This window comes from Eptesicus fuscus, chromosome 11 (genome assembly GCF_027574615.1).
Source record: "Eptesicus fuscus isolate TK198812 chromosome 11, DD_ASM_mEF_20220401, whole genome shotgun sequence".
In the NCBI taxonomy this organism is placed as follows: Eukaryota; Metazoa; Chordata; class Mammalia; order Chiroptera; family Vespertilionidae; genus Eptesicus; species Eptesicus fuscus.
Window position 1 is genome coordinate 75,490,450 of NC_072483.1, and position 20,329 is coordinate 75,510,778.

Consider the following 20,329-nt stretch of genomic DNA (forward strand, 5'->3'; position numbering starts at 1 on the left):
GAAGTTGTGGGGCCCAGAAGCAGTGCAGACTTCGAGTGTGGGGTATGCTGGCTTCTGAGCCTAGCCTGTAGGAAACACCGAGGGGCTCAAAATCAGAGCCTGAGAAGAGGGAAAATTCAGATGCCATGTTGCACCAATAGTACTGAGTTTGTGAGTAAACGTGAAATACAGCCTGAAGATTTCCACCAGGGGGCAGGGCAGCGGAGACAACTGATCTGACACAATGAGTAGATGCAGTGATGGGCTGATAAATGTTGAGCAACTGGCTTTCTGAGTGTAATTCCAATATATGTTGACTGATATTCACCTTAATGAGTAAAACAAAAGTGAAACTTGTCTATCAATGACATGAATGAATTGTCTGCTGAATTAGTTTTGAATACTGGAAGAATAAATCATCAACCTTTTTGTACTTATTCACAATACAAGAGCTAAAGACAGGGCATATTTAACTATGTTATTAATATCTAAGTCTGGAAAAAAAAACAAAAACAACAACCACAACAAAACAATCTATCAAGCCCTTACTTGTAGCTTTGGCCAATATCCATTGTGTAAACTCTTACTGGCTGATTTCAAGCTATCTAGGTGATGTTACTGAACATGGTTTGGAAAGAAATGTTCAAGAGTACATCATTATAAACTATAGTATTTCCACCACATAAAAATTAAAAAAAAAAAAGAATAAGTAAACCACATGAAGAGGATAGATAAGAAAATGTAGTAAAATATTTAGGAAGTTATGAGTTTTGAATATTAATTACCTTTGCTTTAATAAATAATTTATCTAATTCTAAGTTTAAATAATATGGTTTCTAATAATGGCTACATTTAATAAACAGCTAATAAAATTCCTACAAATTTAATATTGGCTCTTGCAGTAGATGGCTTGTCCAGTGCCATGTGCAACACATCACTGGAAGATGCCAGAGCTATATAAATGTGTTGTTACTATTAATAATGTGACTTAGTTTTTATGCTCAGGCTCAAATTTCCCTGCAAAGGGCAAGTTAAAAAAAAATTCAGTTTTTTAATTTTACTCAATTTGATTGCTCTGGGGCTTTTCTTTGAATATTTAAGCAACTTATTTCCAAATCTCCTTTAGGGTTTGTAAATGAGCAGATGATCATTTCAGCCATTTCTGCTAGCTTCCCTCTCAGAAAGTGACTTTTCACTGATTCCTCCCCAAATTCTAGGAGTTTCTTATTGCTTTCAGCTCTGTACTTATCTTAATCACTACTATCTAATATGTATCAGGTTGAGTCAGATGAAGTTGCTATTATCTGGCCACGTTTGACCTACAAAAGCAGTGATTTCAGTCTAATATCTAGTACCTTCAGTTCAGTGTCTTTGATCTAGTCAGAATGAATTTTGCCCATCTGAAGTAGTCTTCCTACCCCCTTCAAACCTCTTTATCTTCCAAGACTTAACTCCCACTTTCACCTCTCCCACAGAGATATCCTTGATCACTCTATTTTTCATTACGCATTTTTAAGCATTCTCTCCTCTGGCCTTTGTGATAGTTATATATGCATCACACAATTGAATACTTGATTATAATTTGCCTTATATTATTTGTATTGTTTCTTGCATTAGTCTTATCTGTCACCAGACAGATAAATTCTCTGAGGGGAGAGACCTTAACTTACATTTTTTCTGTAATCTTACAATTCATAATTGTGCTGAAAATTGGTGTACTCTCTGGTATTGCAACTGATTTGGCCTTAAACGATGTCCTTCGAAGTTACACTGACTTAAAACTGGTTTATGTAGGTGCTTAAAACTTGCCCTTTGAAGTCAGACAGAACTGGATCTATTTCTTTGTTCTGCTCTTATAAGCTGTGTGTCCTTGGGATAGTTATTGAACAATATAACGTCCGTTTTCCTCTTCTGTCAAATGGAGAGACAAATGATTCTGTATCATTTTTTATTAAGATTGTTTGACAAATCTGGGTTTATAGACTGTTTTCTGGAAATTTAAAACCAATGGAATATGTTTTTTCATTGATTCCCCTATTGATACATATGGTATGTAAGGCATACTTAAATTCAGTCATGAACTGCTTCACAATGGGAACACGTCCTGAGAAGTGCATTGTTCGGCAATTTTGTCCTAGCATGAACATACAGTGTCCCTTACACAAACCTAGATGGTATAGCCTACTATACACGGAGGCTGTATAGTATAGCCTATTGCTCCTAGGCTACAAATCTACACAGTATGTTAATCTACTCGATACTGTAGGCAAATATTTGTATATCTAACTATGTGTACTAGTAAGTATAGAAAAGGTACAGTAAAAATATGGTCTAAAAGATAAGAAATGATACACATGTAGAGGGCAATTACCATGAATGGAGCTCGCAGGACTGGACATCGCTCTGGGTAACTCAGTGAGTGAGTGGTGAGTAAATGTGAAGGCCTACGACATTCCTGTGCACTCCTGCAGCCTTCATAAACACTGCACATACAGGCTACACTACATTTATAAAACAATGTGAACTTAAATCACGCACAAGAGATGCAATCAAGAGACACAGTAAACACAAGATGTATGAGGCTGTTGCCAGTGGAACACAGCATACTGTTTTACAGCACAATTTTTTTTTATCTATAGGAAAGGACACTCTAAAATAATGATAAAAAGTATAGTAGAGTAAATACATAAACCAGTAACATGGTTGTTTATTGTCATTATCAAGTCTGATGTGCCGTACATAATCGTATGAGACACACTTTTATATGACTGGCAGAGCAATAGGTTTAGCACCACCATCACCACCAATGTGCTAGTAATGCATTGCACTATGATTTTACAACAGCTCCAGCATCACTGGGCGATAGGAATGTTTCAGCTCCATTATAATCTTACTAAAGGCCCAGTGCATGATATTCGTGCACTCGCGGGGGGGGGGGGGGGGGTGAAGGGGGCGGGGGGAGAGGGCCCTCATCCTGGCCTGCGCCCTTTTCCCAGTCCGGGAGCCCTCAGGGGATGTTTGACTGACAGTAGTGTAGGAACGCACTGACCATCAGGGGGCAGCTCCTGTATTGAGCGTCTGCCTCCTGGTGGTCAGTGTGCATCATAGCAACCAGTCATTCTACCGTTCGGTCAATTTACATATTATCCTTTTATTATATAGGATGGGACCACCTTCATATACTAGTATATGGTCCATGCTTGACTGAATTGTCACTGTGGAGCACATGACTGTAGACTGGTTACCTTTCACTTGTTCTTTAAAAGAAATTTAAATTATTGTATGGATTTTGATTAAAATGATTACAGAATTTTGAAACACAATGGATCTCAAACTAGGGCCAATGCTCATTTCCTAAATGAACATTTTATGTGCAAACAAACAGCTGCTGGAATTCAACAGAATTTAAAACAAGCTGTTTGTGGATTTTACTGACAGCTGTTTTTGGTGATTTTTGTCAACAGAATTTTCCTGCTTTGCATCACAGCATTCTTTTATTGCAGTGTCCCCTCAAAGAATAACTCGCTTGCTTTAATCACGTTTACAGAGATTTATGACTTGATGCTTATTCAGTGGTAGAGCTTCTCAACATAAAATGTCAGCGAGCCTGTTATAAATTGCTTCTGGCATTCCTACTCTATCTTTTATTTGGCTGGGAGTATTTCCACCTGAAAGTGATAAATTCCTGCTATAACCACTTTATGTGCTTCAGTAATTACACTGTACAGAAAAAGGGGATTTCTACTGAGGTGCCTCCTTAAAAATAGCAAGCAATAAAAGGCAGCAGAATGGGCTGAACTCTGGATTCTACTGAACAAAAACAATGACCAGTGAAATCTCTGTGTCATACTGAATTTGATGAATGATCAGGAAATACAGAAGATACCAAAACCTTTAAAATCACTGTTGTAGGGACATAGTAATGCAACTATATCCTTAGACTGGCTACTTTTGGTCCTGTGACAGAAATTTGGCAGGTACCCACAAGAATGGAGTTAACGTCCTTACAAAAACCTTCTCAAAATATCTAGATGCTTCTAGAACCTAGGTAATTTTTCAGTAAATGCCTAGGTCTACATGGCATTGAGAGTATGCTTATATGTGCAAGTCAAAGAGATTGCAGTCTGTCAAAACATTCCAGCACAGTCCATTGCAGCCAATAACTTGATCAATACATATTTGCACAACTGTGCCCATCAAGGAGAGATCCATAGTAATCATGGCATCCATGAGTACTGGGTACTAATTAGTTTTGGTTCTACTGTTTTGTTTGCTTCATATAAACTGTCTCTGGCAGACAGAACAAAATTACTGTTTTTAATTGCTGAGGTTATTTATTTATTTGCTCTTAAAGGAGGAACAAAATGTAAATAAAAACTCCCCAAGTTAATTAAATAAGAACTATAAATACTTCCATTATCAGGTCTTAATATTGTGCCAGAAATGGTGTTAGAGACCCAGTGGATACTTTATTTCAGATGATACTAAAACAGATTGCGGTCATTAAACAGAATTCAAGCTTCCCTTCAGTTACTGTGTCATGTTTGCAAAGGAATCTATGCAGCAAGTATCTCTGCCTCCAATAGTCACAGAACAAGTGGCTCCTTCTTGCTCAGAGTATGTGCTCTTTCATACAAGAATTTTAAAGCAAATATAACTGGCTTGCTTAGTGCACCTCAGTGCTAAAACCAATACTAAAGATGGAAAGGGTATTGGGTATTTATTGTGAGTTAAGCTTTTAATACATGGATTCAAGTTTGCTACAGTCCATTGTGATGGGCTTCCCATCGGCTGTGCTGCATGACTTGGTTTAGGACAGTTTCATAATTTGCAATTGCTTTCACAGCAACCCTACAAGTATGAGGTCGGTTTACATTAACCCTAAATTTACAGAAGAAGAAACTAAGTTCCAAGACAGGTTAAACAATGGACCTATGACACAGTCCTAGGAAATCGCAAGGCTTGGTTTGTAACCCAGTTCTGCCTGACCCCAGAGCTCTATGCAAGTAATCATGACTCTACTCTGGACTCCAGGAAAAAGTCATAGCACAGAGCTTATGACGTTAACTTTGGTTAATGGCCTTCTCAAATAGGATGGCTAGCTCGGTCAACGTGGAGAGCAGACACCACACTCCTAGACACTGTGAGGTTTGTTCCACTCAATCGGTTATCACATTTGATTGCTCTCTGTCACTTATTCTCAAGCTGAATTTTTAAATTTTTTGTTTGTCATGGGTGGAGGGGGAAACTTTAGGTTTCTTTCTTTTTAAAAAAATTTTTTTATTGATTTCAGAGAGGAAGAATAAGGGAGAGAGTCAAAGAGAGAGAGAGAGAAACATAAATGATGAGAATCATTGATTGGCTGCCTCCTGCACGTCCCCTACTAGGGATGGAGTCCACAACCTGGGCATGTGCCCTGCCCGGGAATTGAACTGTGACCGCCTGGTTCATAGGTTGACACTCATCCACTGAGTCATGCTGGCCAAGCAAAACTCTAGGGTTCTTGAAAGAGATCCTTGCAAACAAAATTAATATCTGACAATGAGAATGTGCTCAAGAGTCAAAGCGGTCAATCCTACTATATCACACCATAATTAAATGCCAGAGAAGAATCAGTGTACATGTTGAATTTGTGAGAGAGCTTCACCTTCCATGGAAGGAAAGAAAGTCTGAGTATTCTGTGTCCCGTTTTGCTTGTTTTATATGTTTATCCTAGTAAATATGAAGAAGATTTACTACTTTATGCAACACTTCACAACAGAAGACAAAAAAATTAGCATTTAGACTGTTTTCAACAAACCATTACATTGAGCCTGAAGATCAGGAAAGAGATCCAGGCCAGAGATGTCTTTGGAGTATTGTAATCAAAGCATGAGGTAGAGGGCATGGAGAGAGAAGGCTTTGTAAACAGGCTAATGCAAGCCAATTTGTCTGCTTCAAAATCCCCATGGGTCTGGAGTGTTACACTGGGGTGGAATGAATAATGTTGAAAGAGTCTAAAGTACAGGGGAATACGCTTAATTGGAAGAAGGAGGAGAATAGACTAGGAGTGAAATGGAGCAACAAAGTTAAACTTTGATGAACTCAGGAGGTCCTTACAGGGAAAGGAAAAGGCAAATAAGATACCATTACACTCCTTTTATTTTATTTTTATATATATTTTTATTGATTTCATAGAGGAAGGGAGAGGTACAAGGAGATAGAAACGTTAATGATGAGAGGGAATCATTGATTGGCTATCACCTGCCTATCCCCTACTAAGGATGGAGCCTGCAACCTGGGCATGTGCCCTTGACCAGAATCGAACCCGGGACCCTTCTGTCTGCAGGTTGATGCTCTATCCACTGAGCCAAACCAGCTAGGGCAAGCCCTCCTTAAAGTGAAGAGAGGATATTGTTAATGCCCTAGGCCAGTGGTCGGCAAACTGCGGCTCACGAGCCACATGCGGCTCTTTGGCCCCTTGAGTGTTCTAACGCCACTTCTTCAAAATAGACTCGCTCAGGCCGAAAACCGACATCTGCGCATGGGCCACGAAGTTTCAATCGCACTGTATGTGCGCGTCCGCACGTGGTATTTTGTGGAAGAGCCACACTCAAGGGGCCAAAGAGTCGCATGTGGCTCGTGAGCCGCGCACTGCCCTAGGCCAAGGCTTTATCAAGACCCCATAGCTGGACTGGATCTCCCTGGGGAAGTTTTTCTCTGGGACCAGAGTTCTAGGACTTTATACATAATTGGTGTGCCTCATCCTGGATAGGTTGCCCATATTTTACCTGCACACATGTAGGGATATAGGAGAATGACAAGGCTTTTCAAATTCAGGATTCAGGGCTGAGAGGAGAAGGTAATTCAAAAACACATATACCATCTCCATTAAAGCCAAGCATCAACCCTTAAATCACACAATTATTTAGTGGAGGAAATGGGATTACAAGCGGGACTCTCTGGCTCCTGAAGTCGCCAGTTTACTCCATTACACTCCATAGCCTCTCTCCAAGTTTATTTAACATTTTAAGTTTTATAGAGTTTGATATCTCTGAGGCTCTGCAAAACAATGGCTTAACAGGGTTCATAATAAAAGATTAACTTCTTGGCTACATCTGAGTTAAAAAAAAATGATTAGTTTTCGGTGCTATCATAGGTCAATCAAAATACCCTATACAATTTTATTTAGTTTGATTCATTCTTCTTGTACGAACCAAGTGCTTACTTGGAAATGTTTTAGATGGCTACAGTGCAGCCTGAAGCTTGAAGGGAATTTGGGTGGACACAGGGATACTAGCTAGGAGGCTATGGGAACAATCCAGGCGAGCATAATACAATTGGGCCTGTTGTAGAGTGAAGATGGAGAGAAGTGGGTAGATCTGAGAGTAAGTTAAGGGGAAATAATGCAAGGATTTTTGGTAGTGGATTGGATGCAGAAGCATAAGAAGAGCGCAATAGATTTATCTATACATTATGGCGATCAATGAAAAATCCTCCTGAGGATAGACACACTCTTTAACAGACAAGAAAAAAGTTATTTCTTCGGAATAAAGGGAGTGGCACTTTCAGTGTCATGAGCAAAGCTTTTCCAAGCTCAACAGTCATGGAAACATCACTCCTTACATGTAGGTAACACACAACTAATCGCTTCTCGGTGTGTGATTTTTCACGGGTTAAGTTCAGAGGAGGGTGCCATCCCTGTTCCAGGAGAGCAAGGACTTTCTTCATTCTGCACGTTGTTCTGTGTTTTTTTACCTTAACTCCCCCCGCCCCCAGAAGGGGCGGAGCGTTCTCGATCCCCGCCCCCTTCCGCGCAGAGACCCCGCCCACGGAACCTCCGGCGCGCATTCGCGGCCCCGCCCCCTGGCCCCGCGCGCCGGGGTTTTGGCGGGTTTCACTGCCTGCCCCGCCCCCCCAGGCGTCCCGCCGCCGCAGACCCGGGGATCGCCGGGGCAGGGGTCGGCTCGCAGGCCAGCGGCGTCCGAGTCGGTGTCCGGGTCCTCCCCGCCCCTCGCTCTCCGAGGAGCCTTTTCCGCGAAGCCGGGGCGATGCCCGGGAACCGGGACCTGAGGGTCCGCTCCGGGAACCAGCCGCGCCCCGCGCCCGCCATGGAGCCGGCGGCTGGCGGCGCCTGGGCCCACAGCCGCGCCGCGCTCAACCGGCTGGAGACGCTGCTGCGCTGCTCGCGCTGGTAAAGACGATCGCTCGGGGGGGGGAGGGGGGGCGGGACGGGGGCCGTGCCGCGGGGGCCACGGCGGGGGCGAGGGTCGCCCAGTCTCGGGGGCCGGGGGTCTTTTCCAACCTCCGGAGCCCTCCTCCCATGCCGATCCCGCAGCTGGCGGAGTTAGGACCTGCCCAGGGATCTGGTGTGAGTCCTCCCCTCCCTGGCCCCATTCCCATTGCTGGGTGGCTTTCTAGCTTTTTTTTAAAATATTTTTTTTTTTTTTCCCAGCAAATCCAACTCTGGTGGTAGTTCTGGAACTTGAGCGGGCGTGAGAGTCGCCCGAAGGTGTGGTTAAAATGAATGCGGGTCCCGGCCCCGCCTCCAGAGTGTGAATCTGTGGGGCTGGGTGGGGCTAAGGCAGGGGCACTCTTTGTGGGGCCCTTAAGGCAAGGGGCACATTTTGTGGGGCCCTGGATCCTTGTGACAAGCTAATTCCAAAACCCTACGCCAAGTTTGAAGCAGCTGTCACTCCTCGCTGAGCTGGTCTCTGACCTTTTCTCCGTAGCAAACTTTTTGGGGGGAAGGAGAGAGTTTGGGAGGTTTCTTTGGTTAGGTCAAGGAAACGGGATTGGGGTTGCCTCTTTAGAGATGCTACTTTGTGTGTGTGTGTGTTCTTTTTTTGTTTGTTTGTTTGTTTTTTATTTTAAATATATTTTATTGATTTCAGGGAGAGGGAGAGAGAGAGAGAGGAACATCAATGATGAGAATCATTGATCAGCTGCCACCTGCACGCCCCCACAACCCCCGCAGGTGCCCTGACCTAGATCGCTGCTTATTTTCCTTCCTGTTGTTACACCACGTGAGTCCCCTGCGTCTGAAGTTTTCGTCCCATCCAAAGGCATCATTTTTATGACTTGTACTCCTTGCTTCTTTTCTGTTAGCTCTTCCTAGTATGGAAACCAAGATGGCTTGTACAACCCAGGAAGGGCTTGTCTCACTTCTCATTTCTTCTCAAGCATTTTGGAGCTCCTGTTCTGTGCACAGCTTAGGATTTCTGCATCACTCTCACTCTGTCAGGTTTTCTCTCTTTGTAGTTGTCCCGGCCATATTTCCTTTTTGGACTGTTTTGATTTTTTTTTGCCTCTCATTTCCAACTTGCAACTTTAGTTACACATAAAGTATAAGTCATATAGCAGCTCTTCCTTTAAGAATGAAAAGGACTTAATTGTCACAGGTTTTGCACTTAAATGTTGTTCACAAAAACTTTGAAACTTAAAAAGTGGCACTTTCGCTGGAATGAGTGCCTGAAGACCTTCTGAGTGCGTTGTGTGTGCTTTCTCATAGCACAGGGGCCATCCATCTGAGAATCAGATTTAGAACCGGCTCTGCTAGTTGCTATGATAGGAGCAGTTGTAGACATGCCCGGATAGTCAGTTCAAGGAAAGTAAGATGTTCAGAAGGGACATAGGGCTTCACTCGGACTGCACAGTCAGGCTGCCTGATTTCAGGTTCCAGCTTTGACACTATTGAGTTGCCCAAGTCATTCAACCTCCCCGTGCCTCAGTTTCTCCATCTAAGTGATGATAGTGCATTAATAATAATTAAAAAAATTACTGAGCACCTACAAACTGTCAGACACTGTTCTAGGCATTTGGGATTCATTAATGAACAAAGTGAGGAAAAAAACTCCACCCCTTATGAAGGTAAAATTCTATGGGAGTGAAGAGACTAAATGAAATTACACATGTAAAGAAAGTGCCAAGTATGGTAGTTGTCATAGAATACGTGATAATAGGTGTCTTGTAAAAGTATAGAAAAGCGTAGTCTGCTTACTGAATGGTTTGGGAGAAAGAAACAAAATAGGTGATTTATATGAATAATCTCTAGGTTGTCCTGAAATTTAATAAAGCCAGTTTCGTTTTTTTATCCCTTAGCAAATACTTTCCCAGTTTCTAACTGAGCAGACAGTAAGAGCCGCATCAAGTAGACATCAAGTAGCGAGGTCTGGACTTTTAGTACAACTCCTCCTTGACTGGAGAATGATGTTGAACTCCAATGATTAAAAAATAAATAAAAAAGTACTATGTGAGCCACTGTTAGATTAGTAACTAAATCTCAACTGTTTCTTTGTGTATTTTAACATAGGGCTCTGCAAACTTTTTCTGTAAAGGTCAAACAGTAAAATATGCTGGGCTTTGCTGGCCACAGTCTCATTATTTTTGTGCTTTTACAACTCAGAACCTAAAAAGCAACATTTGTAGCTCAAGGGCTATCCAAAAACAGCCTTCTGGCTTGATTTGGCACGTAGGCAATGGTTTGCCAAGCTCGGTTTTAACAGTTAAAATGTCTTAAGTTTAAAAATCCCTTTTTGATGTAAAGTTTTATATCACACGGGTTTAGTATTAAGAAATGATTTTGCATGTTTGGCACTGCCCTTAGTGAAGACAGCATGGCCAGGTGCTCCTCACCCATATTTGGGCAAAACCTTTTCACCTCTGCCTTTGCCTAGTAGCTGCCTGGCATCATTGCTCAAAAGGAGCAACTCAGGATGGTCTGCTTCTTGCTTTTGCTACCTACCATTCAAAGCGATGTCATGTTATTAGAAATTGTGTGTCGGTATGTATGTCCTTTTACAGAGTGTCAAAGCTCTACCCAGAGGGCTAGTGATTGCCCCATTACCCTCACATTCAGCGTGCACTGGGTCTATTTTGCAGCAAGCATTACTTGCAGGTGGGGACAGATTGGCTACATTATAGGGCCTCCTTTTCTTGACCTTTAGCAAAAGTATGGCTGCAAGGTGAACTGATGAAATTGTTCAAGAGGCCAGATGTGACCTTTGTGTTAGGTCCAAGCCTCACAACCAGATAGAAGCTATTTAAAGATTTGGAAATATGAGATAGGAAGACCATATCATTTGAGAGGCTGGCAGAAAGCATAGTCATGTGCTCCTAAAGGAAGCAGGAAATGGTCATAGGTGCCGCAGTGTGAAGCCCAGGTATCAGATGATACTATTTTGTGAGTTAAAACAGTTAGGTTCCTCGACATTTTATTGGGGGGGGCGAGGGGAGGGGAGTTGGTGTCCATGAGAATTGTAACTTGGAGTTCTAGCACCTTTTAAATCAACTTTTAGGAAACAAGTCAAAAAGTAATTTTGCAGTTTTCAGAATAGGCGCTTTTATTTTTCTGAATTATCTCTTGTCATCTAACAGGCGATCAGGTTTGGAGGCAGTGTGCTCAGTGGTTAAGGGCATGGATTTTGGACCCTGGCTTCAAATCCTTACTCAGTGATTTGGGGCCAATTAATTCATCTTCGTTTGCTTCATTTTTTTCATTGTAAAATGAATTAGTAGTAGTTTGTACTGTATAAGGTTGTTGTGGGAATTAAATGAGTTAATATTTCTGAGCTACTTAGAACAGGGCCGGTTAGGTTCTAAGGGCTACATGAGTGTTTGTAAAGTACAGGATGGATTTCCTGACTCCAGCAGTCAGCTCTTGCCTTTCTTTGGGAGTTTCCAATGTTCAGGGGCATTCACGGAGGCCCATGACCCTTAATTGAGATGATCACTCCTTTTGGTTGGCTCTGGCGCTGGTTATTCCTTAGGGCAACAAGCAGGGTCATTCATTAGGGCAACAAGCAATCCCTGAGGCACTGTGTTGGTGGGGATATGGTGAGACATTTTCTACCCTTAAGGAGCATATGCTTAATTCTACGGGATGAAATGTGTACACATTCAGGGTAAACTATGATAATTATGATGAAGGCCAAGGGGATGCCGAGAGGAGTACTTTGGTGGAGCCAGTAGAGGAAAGCCCATGAAGCTTTTGAACTAGGCCTTGAGTAGATTTTTATAAATGGAGCCAGGTGGGGGATCATTAGCAAATAATATGCTAAAAATTATTGTAGAATAAAGGTAGAGTGAGTCAGGTTGGCAGAGAATTAAGGCAGGGTCAAATCATAGAGTGATTAGTAGCCTAACCGACTATTCAATTGGTTCAGATGGAGGCATACCTGGCTTTATTGTGCTTCACAGATGCTCTTTTTTTTTTTTTTTTACAAATTAAAGGCAAGATCCCTCACCAGCAAAAGCTTAGGGCTTGATTTATTGTGACACTCGGTTTATTGCAGTGGTCTGGAACCAAACCTACAATATCTCTGAGACATGCTTACAGTTACTTCCAAGGAGAGCAATTCGTGTAGCTTTCCTGAGACTAGTGTCCTCATCGATAAAATGAGGAAAGTGGACCAATTGATATTTAAGGCTCCCTCCACTTTGCAGATTCCATAATTATTAGTGTCCATTGAATGCTATTTAAAACTTTTTATTGAAGTTTAACATACATACAGAAAAGGTCATTGGTGTTCAGTGTGTATCATATAGCCCTCCATATTGTGGATTTTATTTACTTACTAGTGGCCCGGTGCACGAAATTCGTGCACGAGGGTGGGGGGGGGTGTCCCTCAGCCTGGCCTGCACCCTCTCCAATCTGGGACCCCTCAGGGGATGACCAACTGCTGGGGGAAGTCCCTGTGAGATCAGGCCTAATTTAGCAGTTGGACATTCCTCTTGTAATCCGGGACCACTGGCTCCTAACCGCTCACCTGCCTGCCTGCCCAGTCACCCCTAACCACTCTGCCTGCCAGCCTGCTCGCCCCCATCTGCCCCTCCCCCGCTGGCCTGCTTGCCCCCAACTGCTGCCCCACTGGCCTGATCGCCCCCAAATGCCCTCCCCTGCCAGCCTCATGGCCCCCAACTGCCCTCCCCGGCCGGCCTCATGGCCCCCAACTGCCCTCCCCGGCCGGCCTTATGACTCCCAACTGCCCTCCCCAGCTGGCCTTATGGCCCCCAACTGCCCTCCCCGGCCAGAGGCCCAACTGCAGTAGGGCGTGGCCAGAGGCCCATCTGTGGCTGGGCGCAGAACGCTTGCCTCATCGCCGGGGCGACAATGCATGCGTTCTCTCCCCCGCCCCCCAGCCACTCCATGCCCGCTGCCCAGAGGCCCTCCGTGGCCAGGGTGGAACACTTGCCTCGTCGCCACAGCGACGAAGCAAGCATTTCACCAGGCCACTCACGCTGCCCGCTCTCAGCAGCCGCCCCCCCGGGACTGGGGGACTCTGGCGGGGCTGAGAGGACTGGGCGCTGCCATCTTGTGGCTATGGGTGCCACCATCTTTGTGATGGAGTGACAGTCAATTTGCATATATCCTCTTTATTAGATAGGATGTTGTATTTTAATTCTTTGATTGATGCCTGTCTTCAGTTATACTACACATTTCATAAGGACAGGTTCAGATTTGCAGCCACAGTGCTAGACACATAGTTTCTTAGTGCTTATTAAATTAATGCATGAAAGCTTTGAAATTGGAAATACTAGAAGGACCTGGTTAATTCACTTGACTCACCATGAATGCTCCCCTAAGTTCCTGGGGTTAATTACTCATAGTAAACACGACTAAGGGCAGGGCAGGTAGAGAAGGTACAGGTCTTTCCCCCTGGGATTGCGAGCTAGAACCACAACATGAACAGTCCTATTACAGTCAGTCCTACACATACCTGGTGTTACATAGGGCTTGTGACGACCAGGGAAACTACCAGACACACTGAGCACCCTTTAATACTGTCCCCCATAGCATAGCGGATGGTCTGGTCTTACAGATGAAGTTATTGGTCAGCAGATCTGAAGCTCAGAGGAGAGCTTTTAGGCTGGAAGTACAGATCTGCATAGAGATGGTAATTGAAGGCATTCTTTTGGAAGTGAGCAGGGAAGAGAGTATAAAGATGATTGCCTAGGCCTGAGCCTTGAAACTCAACATTTGAACATCAGGTGGTAGGGGTGAAGACCAGCAGTTACTTAGCTACTGCTTTGCTTTGGAGAAAAGGGAATTGAAGAGAGAATAACCAAAATTATTTCAATTGGGTATGTATAATCTCTGTGGCTTGTCTGTCTCATCTCACATGGTAGGTTCTATTATAATTAGTCATTAATAATAGAATTCTATTGTCCATTTGACTTCTGGGATATTTGACTCATTGATTTATTCAGTAGTTATTGACACTAAACAATTAGATATGATTTCTTATTTTTCCCATGCGATTTGCTTGAATGTGGCATATAAAATAATGACAAAATATGATGCTTCCATGCCATTATCCATATTTCTTATTTGTTAACAGATTTGTTTATTCTTGTAAAGATGAATACAGCAAATTGTTTAATTGGCTTGGAGGCCTGTGCATTTTGGTGTTAAATATGTTGTTCCACATTTAAAAATAACTTGCAGATTTTCTAAAATGTAAGAGTACTGTGGTAGCTATCTTGTCTAATATTAAATAGCAGTTGATATATTATGGAAGCTTTGGGAGCCATTCAGTTAAGAAATAGGTCTGCCTGATAATCTCAACTGAATTTACTACCCATTTTTTCCTTTGCAAAGAAAATTTTATATCAATAGGACCTTTTTAAAAAAAATAAAAATGGTTGGTTCGTACTAGTTAGTTCTTCCCTAAGTTATGATCCTCTGACTGCACTGACCTTTCCAAACCCAGTACAGGTAAAGTAACAAAAGTGCTACTGCAGGGAGAATTTTCAATGCACAGAAGCCCTGTTACCCTGCAGATGCCTTTGCTTAGTCACTATGCATGCATTTTTCTGTCGAGTCTTCCATTTGGTTCTTTCACGACGGATTTATTGGAATCCTGCTGTTCATATAGCACCACGTTGGTAGGTAATAGTGTGCTGGGGAAGCTCAGAAAAAAAATGAAAGTCAAGATCTCTTGTCTGTAGGGCTACAGTCTGTTTTGAAACAAACAAGAAAAACGAACAAACAAAAAACAGAATCAGGCAGATAAAACACAAAATATTTTGTTTTCAGCTAGATACCATCTCTCTGGAACTTCCGAACATTTTGTAATTCTCGTAAGTCATATATATAGTAACTTGGCTTATAAAACTACCCAGCTTGATTCTAAGTCCCTTAGGAAAGAGTGTAACGCATTCAACTTTGTAAGCCCACAAGGAGAAAATCCTGAGATGTCTTAAGTTAAACTATAACAGGTCCGAGAGTAGAAGGAAGAGACAAAAAGGGGTTCACACTCCTTGGTGTATGGATGCTGGAAACCCTTCATTGTCTCACTAATAGAAAGATGTGGACAAGGAACCTGGAAGGCTGGTCAACCTTGAAGCTCTGAAAGGTCAGAGCCAACCACTCCCTATCTAATTAAGACAATGGTAACTGAGGCAACTTCCCCACCAAATAATCATGTAAATCCTTACTGGTAAGATAGTCTGCCTGTTACTGGAATTGCCTGCCTAAAGGCAATGGGTGTATCCCAAACCTGAATAAAAGGGATGGCAAGGCCAGAGCAAGGCTTAATCCTCCCCCTAGAGGTGGGCTGCCGCCTGGCCCCCAATATTCCCAAGTTAATACTTTTCTAGTCTTTTTTCATTTGTGTGCAGCCTTCTCCAGAACCCGAACCCCGAACTGGAACCCTGAACCAGGCAGGACGTGAAAGGGGTTCCCACATACGTTGGAATCATCTAATTAATTTCCAGGTGGCTATATCCAAGATTATCCAAAAAGAGAATAGCTAGGACTCTGCTGGCCTATCCCAGCACTAGCCCTGCTTCACCTTCTCACGTCTAAAGCTACAGTAAATTCTTTCTCTTGCCCACTTAATGTATAAAAAACACTTGTGAAACTCTAGCCGGTGGACAAATCTGTCTCCATGCCCTAAGACCTGTCTTTCTGCTTTTTTGCTAGCAATGGCCTAATAAACCCTTTCTTTTAAAGAGCCTTTTCAGCTGTGGAAGTTAAGATTTTTGTTTACGTGTGCTTTACATTTCTGATGCAGGGTACAGGTGTAGCGTAAGTGATGGCATGGAAACGAACACCCCAGAATTCTTGAGCTGCTTTGTTTAGTGACATTTTTATCATCCTGGGCAGTATTTGGGTGACGCGAAGGGCCTGAATAGATTTGGGGGCGGAGGACGGGTATTCTAGGTGGGGGAGAACAGTCTGAGCAGTTGTGGGCTTGGAGTTGGGCCCAGGGTATTTGAGAAATGGTACAGAGACTGGCCTCAGGAGAGCACGGAGTCTTTGGTGAGCAGAGATAGAAAAGGTTGTGCTGGGGACCAGAGTTTTGCCACCCTTAAATCTGTCCTTCGGGATATTGATTCAAGACTGGTTATTAAGAAACACAGGACTCGGGAATTGCCTACTTCCCCTTGGAAGTCCTAGACCCCTATCCCTTTCTCCTTTGTCCAAAATGGCACATAACCCTCAGCTGCTCAGTGTCTTTTTTTCCGGGTCTTATGTCAGTGGCACCCCTGCATGTACATCTGTAATAAACTTGGGGCATTTTCTCCTGTTAATCTGTCTCATGTTAGTTTGATTATTAGCTAGAAGAGCTTAGAAGGGGGAAGAAAAATGACTTCTTGTGCCAGGATTAAGGCCCCTGCCCAGAGTTTTTGTTCTGTATTAAAGTGTAGACCAGTCCAGCATCTGGCTAGCTTAGCTTGTGTTCCCAGCCACAGCCCTTTGCGTACAGGGTCCACATATCCCTGGGTCATGTGGCTGTTTAAGGCCACATGGCCAGCAAGTGCGGGTCAAGCAAGGAGCAAGTGAGGGTAAGGGAGAAGCAGAAAGCGAGGGAGAGGAAACTCTTGGAGGATTTTTAACCTTCCAAGATTTTGCTCTCTTGCAGTGTGGCTTCACCCATCTAGACAATGATCTTTTTCCCAGGCTGGATTGACACACAAGCACCTCTCCTTTGTCACACCGACTTCACGGTGCATGTATCGATCTCCCTCTTGGTGCAATTCCTTCCCACAGTGACCTGCAGGGAATGGACTGGGGATGCCCTGGAGAGCGTGGAGTTGTGGCTTCCTGGTGAAGCTGCCCAGATGACCATGCTTACAGTGTCTGGCCTCCCCTTTGTTCTCTTTCTATTATTAATATTAATAAACTAGCTAATTATGACAATAATATATCGGTGAAGGGTTCACAGTCATCTTAGAAAGGAAATTTAAGGTTAGAAACAGAAGAATTAAGTCATCAAGTCAAATATTGTCAGAGAAAGCTAGAATGCTGTGGACTGCATTGTCGGGGTAGGCCTACATTGATAGATAGGAGAAGCAGCAGGTTAAGAAGTGCTGAAATAGGCAGATAAATAAAAAAAAAATAAAGCTCAATGGCAGGAAAGGTTTCAGGAAAGAGGGTGATGTAAATGTTATTTCACAGAGAGGTCACAGAGAATGAGGACCAAAAATGCTTTGGAGAGCAGTTTCAGCAGTGGGAAGTTAGAGCTAGCAAGGTAAGGAGATGGATTAAGCTGGATAGAGCCCTTTAAATAACTTGGGAAAGGGAGAGCTGGTCAAAAAGTAGAGTGGGAGGCACAATCTAAAGGAAGCATTTTTTTTTTTCTTCTTTTTTTAGGTTGAAGGAGAGATGATCTGTGCATGTTTATATGCGATGGGAGAAGGTGATGTTAATGATGAGAATAGAATACTTTAGGAGCCAGAGATAATGCGGGATCTAGGGACTAATATGGTAGCACATGTTAAGAAGGAAAATGACTGAAGGAGATATTTTTATCGGTGTGTGGAAGGGGAGGGTTAGCTTGTAGGTGAAGAGGTAGGAATGAGTAGGTAGTGAAAAGCTCACAGCATTTGGCTGCAGTAAGGTTAATGGGATTGAGGAGCATGGGTATTATTTGTTTGTTTACTCCCAACATCTAATACATCATTTTGGTAGCGGCACAAAGACAAAGAAGCTACCACATAAATTTATAGAGATATATTTGTGTGTCATTCTGTCTTTTTATGATGGTTACTCATAGCCTGAGAGCTGGCGAGGAAGCAGTGGGCTTTCGGGCCTATCTGGCGTTATAGATTTGTATGCCTGAGTGTCTAAGAGTGTTTAGAGATGCCTGAACAAAGTTACTCCTTTCTATGACTTCCCGGAATATGTTATAAAAAAATGTTACAATTTGTACCGAATTTGGTAGTTGTTATTTGAATTCAGCAGGTATCCTATACAATAAAACCCTAATATGCAAATCGACCTAATGGGGGAATGACCGGTCGCTATGAAGTGCACTGACCACCAGGGGGCAGATGCTGAACGCAGGAGCTGCCCCCAAGACATTGCTAAGGAGCAGCGAGCCAGGGAGCGGGCCTAAGCCAGCAGTTGGACATCCCCCAAGGGGTCCAGAGTGGGAGAGGGTGCAGACCGGGCTGAGGGGACCCCCGCCCCACAAAGTGCATGAATGTTGTGCATCGGGCCTCTAGTGTTATGATAAAATATTTAATCAGGATGACCACATCCTTAACATCTTCTGCTTTGAGAAAAGAAAGAAATATAATAGTGTTGGGCTTTGGATTTATGAAATGTTGGGTATAAATCATTTATCTATAAGTGACTAAGTCTTGATTGTTTTCCTTTCTTCAAACAGCACTAATATTCTGAAGGAGCCTGTGTGTTTAGGAAGATGTGAACACATATTCTGTAGGTAAGTAGTTATGGCTTGATATATTATATATTGTATGTATCAGATATATAATTAATACATACCTATGTAGCAACTATGCTTTTTACTAGTAATAGTCATGTATTCATATTGATGATAATATTTTTTTATGCTTGTGTAGCTGTCTTATACTGCAAGGCAACTTACTTCTATATTATCTCATTTTGACCCTTATAAATATCTTAATTTACAAGAAAGAAATCAAAGCTCTAAGAGGATGACTTGATCAAAGTTATAAAGTTTAATAAGCAGCTTTGCTAAATTTTGGGGAAAATTAATATCTATTATATAATTCAAATATGTCTTTTTTTTTTCTTCCAGTTAGTTTCGAATCTAGACTTTCTAAACTATAAAAGTCTAGTTCTTATAGTAATTGTGTTAGTTTCCTAGGGCTGCCATATCAAAGCACCAAAACTGGGTGGCTTAGAACATTGGAAATGTATTGTCTCTCCCTTCTGGAGGCCAGAAGTCCAAGAGCTAGGTGTCAGCAGGGCTGGTTCTTCGGAGGGCTGTGAGGGAGACTCTGTCCCACCTTCTTTCCTGCATTCTGGTGGAGAAACGTCAGCGTCTGGCAGTCCTTGGCAGTCCTTGGCTTGTGGATACATCACTCTGGTCTTAGCTTTCATGTTTACATGGTGGGCATGTTTGTCTCTTGTGTCCAAATATCTCCTTTTTATAAGTATACCTGTCATTGTATTAGGGCTCACCCTAGTGATCTCATCTTAACATGATTATCTGCAAAGACCCTATTTTAAAATAAGATGTACTGGAGGTAAAACTTTTTGGGGGACACAATTCAAGCTGTAATAGTTATTGTGAAATTATATCCATGTTATAATATGAAAGCTCTGGCTTATACAATACTAGATTTTCATCTCATCCTGTTTCTTATTTAGAAGAAATCAATTTAAGGACTAAATGTCTTTGTTTAATTGTCTTTGAGCAGGGTTTATATAGCCTCCTTTGAGTCAATCTTTTAATTACTTCAAGTTATGACTATGGAACTATCTGGTCTGAGAAAACTGCAATGTGAAGTTTAAGCACATCTTACCTTATAATAGACAAATATGCAAATTGACCGCACCTTCGCTACGCCCAAGCCACGCCCACCAAACCAAGCCACACCCACCAACCACGCCCACCAGGAAACCGTTGCAGGGACGTTGGGGTGTGGCGGAGCCTTGGGCACCAGCGGGGAACCTGCACGGATCGAAGGCAACGACCAGGGGGTCGGCTTCTACGATCCGTAGCAGGGATGTTGGGTGCGGCCGAGCCCAAGGCCACCGCCCGGGGCCAAGCCCCGACCCTGAAAGAAGGCGGAAGGCGGTGGCCACAGCCAAGGCCTGGGTCCCTGGTGCCGGCAGAAAACTGGTGCAGGCAGCCAGGTGAATGAAGGTTTATTGCACGAATCTTCGTGCAAACTGGCTATTAGTAGGAAGATAATTTGCTTTGTGACTTCAGTGGGCTGGGGATGTGTGGGAAGCAGCTGTGCCTGGGGTCCCGATTTTGTTGCTAGAAACATGGATCTGTTATGTGGGGTGTTTCTGGCAGGAGATGGGATAGGAAGTGGTACCTATCACCTACCTGATATCTCCATTTGGAGGATGAAAGGGATTTCAGATTTGATATTTTCAGAGCAGGTCTGTAGACCATCATCCCCTTCAACCTGTTCCTGCCTT

The 20,329-nt window shown here is 43.0% G+C and overlaps 1 protein-coding gene across 1 annotated transcript in view; it reads left to right on the plus strand.

The window, feature by feature from the left end:
- The first annotated feature begins 7,903 nt into the window (after positions 1 to 7,903).
- The window catches only part of BARD1 (BRCA1 associated RING domain 1), a 66,699-nt gene continuing 54,273 nt past the window's right edge, over positions 7,904 to 20,329 (plus strand). Inside the window, exons 1-2 of the mRNA XM_028151075.2 lie at positions 7,904 to 8,152; positions 18,576 to 18,632. Of these exons, the coding sequence (XP_028006876.2) occupies positions 8,010 to 8,152; positions 18,576 to 18,632 (200 nt within the window). The 5' untranslated portion in view covers positions 7,904 to 8,009. The remainder of the gene's footprint in view (positions 8,153 to 18,575; positions 18,633 to 20,329) is intronic.